Source organism: Dipodomys ordii, unplaced genomic scaffold (genome assembly GCF_000151885.1).
Source record: "Dipodomys ordii isolate 6190 unplaced genomic scaffold, Dord_2.0 Scaffold180, whole genome shotgun sequence".
NCBI classification, from domain to species: domain Eukaryota; kingdom Metazoa; phylum Chordata; class Mammalia; order Rodentia; family Heteromyidae; genus Dipodomys; species Dipodomys ordii.
The window spans coordinates 375,696-387,143 of NW_012267396.1; the positions used below are offsets into that span (position 1 = coordinate 375,696).

The window sequence follows — 11,448 nt, forward strand, 5'->3', positions numbered from 1 at the left end:
GCCTGGCCCGTGGGCCCGGGAGGTCCTTCTGCTCCCTGTGAGGAGGAGTTGCTATCAGGAAGGGGGGTACGAGCCCCCCATCAAGGTGCCCCCCCAAAGCAGGGAGCCTCAGAGTTAAGTGAGAACAAAGGTCTCCAGCATTTTCTTCTTTTTGGTCAGTCGTGGGGCCTGAACTCTGGGCCTGGGTGCTGTCCCTCAGCTCTTTAGCTCAAGGCGAGCGCTCTACCACTTGGGCCACAGTGCCACTTCCGGTTTTCTGAGTGGTTTATGGGAGATAAGAGTCTCATGGGCTTTTCTGCTTAGGCTGGCTTTGAACCGAGATCCTCAGATCTCAGCCTCCTGAGCAGCTAGGATGACAGGCGTGAGCCACTGATGCCCAGCAACTCCAGCATTCTATAAAGTTTGTAGGGCTCCCCTCACATTCCCTCTCTTCAGTCTTGACCTTAATGATTCTGTGTGTGTGTGTGTGTGTGTGTGTGTGTGTGTGTGTGTTCCAGTGCTAGAACTTGAACACATGGCCTGGGCGCTATCTCTGAGCTTTTGTGCTCAAGGCTGGCGCTCTACCACTTGAGCCACAGCACCACTTCTGGCTTTTTTTGCTGAATCATTGGACAGAAGAGTCTCAGGGACTTTCTTTTCTGGGCTGGCTTTGAACTGTGATCTTTAGATCTCAGCCTCCTGAGCAGCTGGGATTACAGACATAAACTCCTGGCACCTGGTCTGGACTTACAACCTAAGTCTTACCTCTAGTCTTCACAGCCACTTCTAGGTTCTTTATAGAGGGGCTTCCTGACACCCCATGAACACCCTCCCATTCAGTCCCTGAATCCCCCCTCCTTATTGCTGGTCCATTCAGGCTTCTGACCCTCCAGATCCCCCTCCCCCTAATTCTCCTATAAACTCACCTTCACCCCGTCCTCTCCTGGGGGACCAGGCAGTCCCACGTGGCCAACGTCACCCTGGAGTGGGGGACAGAGGGGAGATGGGAGAGGAGACACCCACACACTCATCAGGAGAAGAGAGGAGTTTGGAAGCCAAGACACTGGTGGCTCCCGCCTCTAATCCCAGCTACTCGGGAGGCTGAGATCTGAAGATCCTGGTTCAAAGTCAGCTTCCGCAGGAAAAAAAAAATCCATGAGACTGTTATCTCCAAAAGCTGGCAGTGGACATGGGGTTCAAAGTGGGAGAGCACCAGCCTTGAACACAAAAGCTCATGGACAGTGCCCAGGCCCTGAGTTCAAGTCTCAGGACCAACACCAAGAGAAGGCACAGGAGAGGTGAACTTAGACTCAGGCCTTGAGGATGACAGAGGGGCGGAATCAAGGGGGGGTGGATGGGGACAGGAATCAACTACTCACCCTTTGGCCTTTCTCACCAGGCAGGCCTGGTAGACCATCAAAACCTCGATCACCCTGTGCAAAAAGACACCAGCTGAGTCCTGAACCCTTGACTCAAACAGTCCCCACCACCGCCCAGTCCTACTGTAGAGCTGACCTTAGGTCCTGTGTCTCCCGGGAGGCCCCGAGCCCCATCTGCTCCAGAGCGGCCCTAAAGGAAAGGGGGCCCAAGACTCAAAGATAAGCCTTCCCTCCCCCCCAGACTCAAAGATAAGCCTTCTCTCCCCCCAAAAAAAATTGGGAGCTCCAGTCATCATCTACATGCATAGGACATGCTGGGTACAGTGGCTCACGCCTGTAATCCTGGCTACTCAGGAGGCTAAGATTCAAAGATTACAGTTGGAAGCCAGTCCAGGAGACTCTTATCTCCAGTGAACCCCCAAAGAGCTGGGGCTCAAGTGGTAGAGTGCTAGCCTTGAGCAAAAATAAAAAAAGCTCAAGGACAGCGCCCAGGCCCAGAGTTCAAACCCTAATACACACACACACACACACACACACACACACATCTATGTCTTGTTATTGAGTTCTGTGCTGTGAACTTCTCTGAGTACAAACTTCATCTGGCAAACACATCTCCACTGCACCCACTGACATTAGTCAGGCACTGGTGGCTCACTCCTGTAATCCCAGCTACTCAGAAAGCTGAGATCTGAAAAACATGGATCAAAGCCAGCCCCAGCAGGAAAGTCCATGAGACTCTTATCTCCACTGAACCACAAAAAAAAAAAAAAACCCCAAAGGTAGAGCTAGAACCTTGAACAAAAATGCTCAGGAACAGCACCCAGACCCTGAGTTCAAGCCCCATGACTGATTATTTTTTAAGATTCCCATCTTCAAGCCAGGTGTGATAGCGCACACCTACAATCCCAGCCTCGTGAGAGGCAGAGGTAGCAGAATCGCAGCCCGAGGCTGGCCCAGGGCAAGAGGGAGAGAGACAGACAGACAGAGACAGAGAGCAGGCCTAACTGAAAAATAAGCGAAAGCAAAGAAGGGATGGGAGTGTGGCTCCAGTAGTAGAGCACCGGGCTAGCAAGACCAAAATGCGGAGTTCCAATTCAACATACCGCGCATGCGCACGCACGCACGCGCACACACACACACCACACACACTCACACCACACACACCACACGCGCGCACGCACACCACACACCCACACCACACACATACATGCACACCATGCACACACACACCACGTACACACACCACACGCACACACACACCACACACACTACACACACACACGCACATCACACACACGCACACAAACACCACACACACTACACACACACGCACACCACACACATACACCACACACACACCACACGCATGCACGCACACAACACACACACATCACACACATGCACACACACCACACACACACCACACACATGCACACCACACACATACACCACACACACGCATGCATGCATGTGCATGCACACACACCACACACGCACACACCACACATGCACACCACACACACGCACACCATGCACACACCACACACACACACGCACACCATGCACACACCACACACACACGTGTGCACTCACGCACACACACACCACACACACAAACACACACATGCACACACATACCACACACACACCACACACATACCACACACAAACACACACACGCACACCATGCACACACACAAACACACGCGTGCACACACACCACACACACAAACACATGCACGCGCGCACACACACAAACACACACACACCACACACGCGCGCACACACACACCACACAAACACACACATCACACACACACACCACACACACACGCACACCACACACAGGTACACCACGCACACCATGCACACACACGCACGCGCACACACACACCATGCACACACACCACACACGCACGCGCACACACACACCACACACACACACACACACACCACACACACAAACACACACCACACACATGCACACACACACACCACACACATGCGCACGTATGCATGCACACACACACACATGCATTCTCCTTGCTGGGTGTGTGAATTTCTGGGCCCTGGGCTGCACTTGGGCTTGCAAGCTGACCGCACCCCCAGAGCCCAGCGCTCTGCTCCTGCCAACGACACCCAGACCCCCCCCAACAGCCAGGTCAGGCTGAGGGCTGGGCAGGTGGATCGGGGTGATCTGGGGACCCAGGAGCTACTCACCATCTTGCCCTCTTGGCCGGGAGGCCCAGGGGGGCCCTGCAGTCCTCGGGGACCCTAGAAGAGAAAAAAAGGAGGGAGGGAGGGAGGAAGAAGGAAGGAAGGAAGGAAAGAAGGAAGGAAGGAAGGGAAGGAGGGAGGGAGGGGGAGGGAGGGAAAGAGAGAAGGAGGAAGAAAAGGAAGGAGGGAGAGGAAGAAAGAAGGAAGGGAGGGAGGAGGAAAGAAAGAAGGAAGGAAGGGAAAAAGAAAAGGAGGAAGGAAAAAGAGGGAGGGAGGAGGAAGGAAGGAAGGAAGAAAGGAAGGAAAGGAGAGAGGAGAAATGTGAGGGGGAAGAAAGAAAATGAGAGAGGGAAGATGGGAAAAAGGAAGGGAGAGAGGGAGAAAAGAAGGAAGAGAGGGAGGGAGAGGAGGAGAGAGGGAGAGGAGGAGGGAGGGAGGAGAAAAGGAGGAAGGAAGAGGGAGAAGGAAGAAAAAAGAGGGAGGGAAGAGGGAGGGAGGGAGGGAGGAGAGGGAGAGAGGGAAGGGAGGGCGGGTCAAGCAGAGGACATGTTTCCTGTGGGACGCTGGGGGAATTTCAGGCGTTCCCAGCATCGCTGACACCTCCCTGGGGGCCACCACACCCCACCCTCCCGGAGCTCACCTGTGGCCCCGCTTCTCCCAAGTCCCCTTTCAGACCTGGATATCCAGGGAGACCCTTGGAGGAGGAGACATGGGGGTGCGGTCAGAGGGGGTGAGGACCGTCTCCGTGGACAGAGGTTCCCCCAGATATGTGTATCTTACCACAGGGCCTGGGCGCCCGGTGAGCCCCACGGGGCCGGGGGGGCCTTTCATGGAGAGCTGAAAAGACAGAGCGAACGGAGCCCCAAGTCTCGCATGAGCACCCCCATCACCAGCAGTCCCTACAAAGGGGCTTCTCTGGTTTCCCAATATGTCCCCCCTCCCAGATGTGTAGATGGAAGCCACAGGTGGCTTCTCTGGGAGGTTAAGATGGGGATCCCAGGGGTGAGGCCCCTAAGATGGCCTGCCTCCTGCTGGCTCTGTGGTACCCTCTGCCATGGCATGCAGCAGCAAGACGCTGCCACCAGGGGGCAGCACCATGCGCTTCAGCTTCTCAGCTCTTGGAACTCACTGTCTGGGGTTTGGGGGAGCTTTGTTGTTGTTGTTAGACCCAGGTATTTTATTCCAGCAAGGGAAACCCAAGACTGACATCTTTAGGAGACAGAAGTCCCCCCAACCCCTGACCAGCCCTTCACTTCATCGCTGTCACCTCGCATAGTCACAGTCCCTCCAATATACACACACACACACACACACACACACACACACCTGGGCCTGCTGCAGGACTGCCTGGGCCTGAGCCTGCTGAAAGGAGACTGGGGGTCCTTTGAAGGAACCACTTGTAAACTGGAACTAAGAGAAATCACAGGTGAGGAAAGCAGCAAGAAGCGTCCCCCCCCGCCCCCCCCCGCCCCACAGCATTCCCTTGTCCTCCATCAGAACTCCTCCCCCAGGGGTGGAGCTCTCCTTACCGGCATCATGATCACAGTGCCAGGGGGGCCCCGAACCCCATCAATGCCAGGGATCCCTGGAAGGCCAGCAGGGCCCTGAGAGAAAGATCAAGAGACAAAGATGGCTCACAGCTGTCACCCTAGCTACTCAGGAGACTGGGATCTGAGGGTCCCGGTTCAAAGCCAGCCCGGGCAGGAAAATCTATTGTTGTTGGTCGTGGGGCTTGAACTCTGGGCCTGGGCGCTGTCTCTCAGCTCTTCAGCTCAAGGTTAGCGCTCTACCACTTGAGCCTCAGCGCCACTTCTGGCTTTTTCTGCTTAGGTGGTGCTGAGGAATCGAACCCATGGCCTCAAGCAATGCCAGAGCTGCCGTGGTCTCCCCAGACCCAGTCCCTCTCACGCATGCTTCAAGCTCCCAACCGGAAATCTCATCCCCCTACTGGAGCCACACCACAGGGAGTCTCTTACCGGAAGACCGCGGTCCCCTGGAAATCCTGGGGGACCAGGAGGTCCTGAAGGACCAACAACTCCCTGTTGGGGACAGAGAAACAAAAGTCACAGGAAATGCAAAATTTGAGCCAGATGGAACTCAACCAACCTCTGACCCCTGACCCCTGACCTCCAGCTCTCAAGGCCTACTAAACCCTTAATATACACTGAACCCCATACCTCAACCCTTATTTTCATTCATCCTTTGGACATCAAATATCCAGGCACCCCAATTCCCCAAAGGCTTAACTACTCCACTCCTCACTCAGACAGGAAAGAGCCAGGTATAGTGTTGCATGCCTGTAATCCCAGCACTCAGGAGGCCGAGGCAGCAGGGTCATAAGTTCCAGGCCAACCTGGGCCACATAGGAAGACTGTCTCCAAACAGAGGAGGAAGGAGGGGAACATGGTCATTACTTACTCGTGGTCCTGGGGATCCCGGAGGTCCTTCAAATTGCTGACCCTAGAGACAGAAATAGGCATGACCCCTGTCCAAGAGAGCCCCTCAGCCCCGGCGCAGACTCCGCCCCTCACCTGCTCTACCACAGCTGGTTCTCCTTTTTCTCCCTTCTCTCCAGTGCCCTGGGGACAGGAGTGGGGAGAAAAGAGATGTAAGCCATGCCCACGCTTCCATACACAGCACCCACCCTCTCCATCTGCATCCCCTCCTTTCTTCAGCCAATAGGCATCAAGCTCAGACTCCTCCACCAATCAGGCAGTGCTATATCATGAAGGGCCCCACCCTCTCCCATCTACATCCCATCCTTTTGTCAGCCAATAGGCATTGGGCTCAGTCTCCTCCACCAATCAGGTAGTACTGTATCACAGTGACGCGCTCTCCCTCTCCATCTGCATCCATCCTTTCTTTAGCCAATAAGCATCGAGCTCTCTGTCCTCCACCAATCAGGAAGTGCTATCTCAAGGCAAAAGGCCCCACCCTGTCCATCTGCATTCTATCCATTCTTTTTTTTTTTTTGCCAGTCCTGGGACTTGAACTCAGAACCTGGGCACTGTCTCTGAGCTTCTTTTCTACCACTTGAACCACAGCACCACTTCAGGCTTTTTTCTTTGTATGTGGTACTTAGAAATTGAACCGGGGGATTCGTGTGTGCTAGGCAAGCACTCTACCACTAAGCCACATTCGTGCATCCCATCCATTCTTTAGCCAATAAGCATTGAGCTCAGTCTCTCCTCCACCAATCAGGCAGTACTGTATCACAGCGAAGGGCCCACCCACTCCATTGGGTCCCATCCTTTCTTTAGCCAATAAGCATTGAGCTCAGTCTCTCCTCTACCAATCAGGCAGTGCTATTCAAGGCAAAGGGCCCCACCCTCTCCATCTGTATCTCATCCATTCTCTAGCCAAGAAGCTCAGTCTCCTCCACCAATCAGGCAGGGCTACCTCCAGGTCAAGGGTCTGATCTCCTGAGGGCCCTCATCCTGGCTCTGCCTCAGACCAGCTCAGTGATTTGGGGAAGTTAGTCAAAGCCTATGGCCAGTTGCAGGTCATAGGTCATCTGTTTTGGGGATTGAGTGAATGGTAATGGTCTACGTCCCCAGTGAGGATGAAGGAGTTAAAACGATGCTCGGTACTGTTCTAAGCCTTGCTCCCCAACTTTCACCACCTCCCCTGAATTCCAGCTTGGCGAGTCTATTCAGGGCGTGCTCTGGGCTAGCCTCCAATTGGACCCTGCCTACCTCTGTGCCCTACCTCTGGGGCCATCGGCACATGGCATCCCAACCAGCTTGTCTGTGGAGGTGGGATCCCACTAACTTTTGGTGGTGGTGGTGGTCGTGGGGCTTGAACTCTGGGCCTGGGCGCTGTCCCTGGGCTCTTCAGCTGGCGAGCACTCTACCACTTGAGCTACAGTGCCACTTCCTGTTTTCTGGTGGTTCATTGGAGATAAGAGTCTCACGGACTTTCCTCCCGGGCTGGCTTTGAACTGTGATCCTCAGATCTCAGCCTCCTGAGCAGCTGGGATGACAGGCATGAGCCACCGGTGCCTGGCCCCAACTTTTTCTTGCTTATTCTACAGGTTTCTTTGTTGCCCTGGCTACCTTCCTCTGCTGTCCACCTGCAGAGTAGCCCCCTCCCCCCCCCACTGGACTTACAGGAAAGATCTGGAACTCAGTTCTAGATGGCTGTTCTGCTGCTCGGAATTCAGGACCCACAGTTGGGTGGTCTCCTGCTTCATCCTCCTCGGCCGGGTCAACCTCAGGGGTCCTCAGCTCGATTCCACTGCCAGGGTCCTTCTCCCCCGAGGACAAAGGGACAGGCCTGGTTTGTACCTGATCTTTGACTGCAGGCCACACACACCCCTCCAGGATCTCCCCTTTCCAGAACCATCCACCTGCCACTGACCTGGAAGATGGTGACATTGTGGCCAATGGTCACAGTAGTGGTGACAACCTCAGGTGTGGCAGTTGGGGACAGGGCTGGCACTGGTGTCTCCGTGTTGGGGACAGCAGCGGAGGTCTGGAGTGGATGAGTATCAGGAATCTGGGGTCAGGTTGATTCAATACGGAGGGAGAGCCAGGCATCAGTGGCTCACGCCTGTAATCCCAGCTATTCAGGAGGCTGAGATCTGAGGATCGTGGTTCAAAGCCAGCCGAGGCAGGAAAGTCTGTGAGACTCTCATCTCCAACAAACCTCCAGGAAACCAGAAGTGGCGCTGTGGCTCAAAGTGGTAGAGCACTCACCTTGAGCGGAAAAAGCTCAGGGAGAGTGTCCAGGCCCTGAGTTCAAGCCCCATGACGGACAAAACCAAAAACCAGAAATGTGGGCTCCCCTGGTGGCCAGCCAGGCTGCATGGGCGGGGCCAGGGAGCAGAGCCCAGCTAACTCCACAGCCCAGAGGTCAAGGCCAAGGTCAGTGCTCAGAGTCAGACTTCTGGCAGCCTAGCACCCTCCACCCCCACCCCCAACCCCCTCCCCCACCCCCGGCGTCTCCCAGGGCAGAGCTCAGCAGCCAGCCAGCCAGGCTGCAAACATGATCAGCACCTTCCGGCCTGGACAGCTGCAAAAGTGATCTGGGTGGAAGGAAGTGAGGGGGAGGGGCAAGGAGACCTAGGAGGCGGGTGTGGAGCTGCGGAAGGTTCTGGAGTGAAGCACTCCTGGTGTCTGCGTTGTGGGACAGAAAGATCTGGGATTGAGTTGTGGGACAACCAGTGACCCCTCAAACCAATGACCAGATCCCCTTTCTACAGCAGTGATCCAAGGGTATCCCATCCCCATTTATAATCTCCATCAACGGCTCAGCCACCCAGAGACCTTCTCAATCTGTGACCCCCCAACAAGCAATACCCACCTTAGTGACCCCCTACAACAATTATTCCTCCAACAATGGACACCCTTCACTGACCCCAAACCATGCTCCAATGAGGAGACCCACCCAAAGAAACTAATTCTGCTACCCAATAGCACTTCGGTAACTCGTGTGTGTGTGTGTGTGTGTGTGTGTGTGTGTGTGTGTGTGTACACGCGTTTGCATATCAATCCTAGGGCTTGAACTCAGGGCTTGGGTGTGCTGCCTTGACCTTCTTTTTACTCAAGGCTAGAGCTCTGTTGCCTGAGCCACAGCTTCACTTTGGGCTTTTTGGTGGTTCATTGGAGATAAGAGGCTCATGGACTTTCCTGCCTGGGCTGGCTTTGAACCCTGATCCTCAGCTCTCAGCCTCCTGCGTAGCTAGGATGACAGGCGTGAGCCACCTGCCCCTGGGTACGCCTAGCTGCTTTGGGAGAGGCTGTCCTGGAGTTTGAACTAAAGGCTTTATGCTTGCTAGGCAGGCAATTTCACCACTCGAGCCACGCCCCCAGCCCTCTTTTGCTTTAACTAGTCTTCCAGGTAGGGTCTGTGTGTTTGGGGTGAACCTAGTCCGTGACTGTTGGAGGGGTTTTGGTTGGTCTAAAATTGGGACTTGAACTTGGGTATCTGACGCTTTCTTTCACTGGCAGGCTCTCTACCACCTGAGCCACGCCCGCCACCCACGATTCTCCCATCTCTTCCTCCCTTGTAGTTAGCATAAATAGGGCTACATCCCTTCTGGGTTGTGGGGTTGAGATGGGGTCCTCCTTGGTGTGCAGTCACCATCTGAGAGCAACCAAAGATTGGAGGAGCAAGGTTGGACGGAGGAGTCGGGGATCTACGGAGGTGAAGGGTCACAGGTGTGCCTTACCTGGTTCTCCAGGGTGCCAGCGGGGGTCGAACTTGGGGCCAACGATTCCTTGTTCTTCTTCCTGCCCTTCCCTTTGCGACCACGCCCTTTCTTCTTCCCTTTCCCTTTCCCTTTCCCCTTGCGTCGAGGGGGAGGGGTTGGGGTCCCTGACTCTTCCTGGGGGGTCTGGAAAGAGGATCATGGTCAGGCCTGGTGCACCCCGCTCTCCCCCAGGAAAGATGGTCACCTGGGATCCCGTGGGATCTATCCACTAATGCAGAATTCTCATTCCTGAGAGTTGGAGTCAGGGTGACTCAGGGTGGGTAGGGCCATAACTCACACGCACACACACACACACACACACACTCACCCCTGTGGTTGTGGGATCCGCGGGTTCGCAGCCGGGGAGGTACTGCTCGCAGGCCTGGAAGGCGGCCTGGGGGTCTGGGATTATCACAAGTTCCTGGATGTCCCCCTTGAGAGAGGATGGGGACAGGGGAAAGTTACAGGCTCACCCCAGGTACTCCTCTGGGCACCCCAAGTGCGTGTGTGTGTGTGTGTGTGTGTGTGTCAGTCCTGGGTCTTGAACTCAGAGCCTAGGAACTGTTCCTGTGCTCTTTCCTTCAAGGCTAGTGTTTTACCACTTGAGCCACAGCGCCACCTCCGGCTTTCTGGTGATTCTCTGGAGACAAGAGTTTCATAGACTTTCTCACCCAGGCTGGCTTTGAACCGCAATCCTCCATATCTAGAGGCCTGTCTGGGACAGGGGCTTTGCTCAGCCCAGGGCCTGGGGGTCAGGGAAAAATGCATCTACACAGAACAGATGTTGGCCGGGACCTCTGGGTACGAAGTATGCGTGACATGAATACAATCTTTCCTTCTCTGAGCTTCTGAGGGTGACAAAGGTCACCACCCCTTCCTGATAAGTGGGGTGTAATACTCGACTGAGCAGGGCTCCGGTGGCTCACGCCTGCCATCCCAGCTACTTAAGGAGGCTGAGATCTGAGGATCGCGGTTCAAAGCCAGCCCGGGCAGGAACCTCCGTGAGACTCTCATCTCCAATTAGTCCCAGAAAAAATCCAGAAGTGGCGCTGTCGCTCAAGTGGTAGAGCGCTCGCCTTGAGCGGAAGCAGTTCAGGGACAGCGCCCAGGCCCGGAGTTCAAACCCCACAACAACAAAAATAATTCAAAGCCACCCTCTGCCTCAGTTTCCCTCCTCTCTCAACTCCCTACCTCAAAACTCTCTTCCTGAATCTCCTGGGTCCCCAACACAATGTGTCCAGCCGTACTGATGACCCCAGGTCCTCTCCCGGAGACAGACGGCTGGCGTTCACAGTCAGTGACCAGCGTGGCCACGTCGCCATCCACGCTGAGCGCCACGCGGTGCCACCTACCAGGGCGGGAGAAGGGAGAGGGGTCTCAGTGCTAGGGTGTCTCACCCGGCGGCAACTTGGGGACCCCCCTCCTCCTTCAATATTCTCACCTGCCATCTGTGAGGTTGACAGGTGGAGGGAGGGGACGCCAGGAGGCGCCTACGATGCCCAGGCCTGGCCCCAGCGCCAGCCCCAGCTGCCGGGCGCCCCTTTCATCATAAATAGACAGCAGAATGGAGCGCCCAGCTGGCCGGGCACGCAGAGCGGCCAGCACAGAGAAGTTCTCAGGAAATCGCCCGTCTGAGTGGAAGGAGAGGAAAGGGGTGTGTTGGGGGAGGGGAGAGACAGG

General features: G+C 55.4%; 1 protein-coding gene across 1 annotated transcript in view; it reads right to left on the reverse strand.

Annotated features, from left to right (window-relative positions):
• The window catches only part of Col5a3 (collagen, type V, alpha 3), a 40,646-nt gene that overhangs the window by 26,056 nt on the left and 3,142 nt on the right, over positions 1 to 11,448 (reverse strand). The window contains exons 2-19 of the mRNA XM_013033927.1: positions 11,210 to 11,399; positions 10,960 to 11,116; positions 10,097 to 10,201; positions 9,748 to 9,912; positions 7,935 to 8,048; positions 7,685 to 7,822; positions 6,107 to 6,154; positions 5,994 to 6,035; positions 5,552 to 5,614; positions 5,105 to 5,179; positions 4,902 to 4,985; positions 4,356 to 4,412; positions 4,216 to 4,269; positions 3,579 to 3,632; positions 1,495 to 1,548; positions 1,359 to 1,412; positions 906 to 959; positions 3 to 35 (exon numbers count right to left, since the gene is read on the reverse strand). Coding sequence (XP_012889381.1) covers positions 3 to 35; positions 906 to 959; positions 1,359 to 1,412; positions 1,495 to 1,548; positions 3,579 to 3,632; positions 4,216 to 4,269; positions 4,356 to 4,412; positions 4,902 to 4,985; positions 5,105 to 5,179; positions 5,552 to 5,614; positions 5,994 to 6,035; positions 6,107 to 6,154; positions 7,685 to 7,822; positions 7,935 to 8,048; positions 9,748 to 9,912; positions 10,097 to 10,201; positions 10,960 to 11,116; positions 11,210 to 11,399 — 1,541 coding nt within the window. The remainder of the gene's footprint in view (positions 1 to 2; positions 36 to 905; positions 960 to 1,358; positions 1,413 to 1,494; positions 1,549 to 3,578; positions 3,633 to 4,215; positions 4,270 to 4,355; positions 4,413 to 4,901; positions 4,986 to 5,104; positions 5,180 to 5,551; positions 5,615 to 5,993; positions 6,036 to 6,106; positions 6,155 to 7,684; positions 7,823 to 7,934; positions 8,049 to 9,747; positions 9,913 to 10,096; positions 10,202 to 10,959; positions 11,117 to 11,209; positions 11,400 to 11,448) is intronic.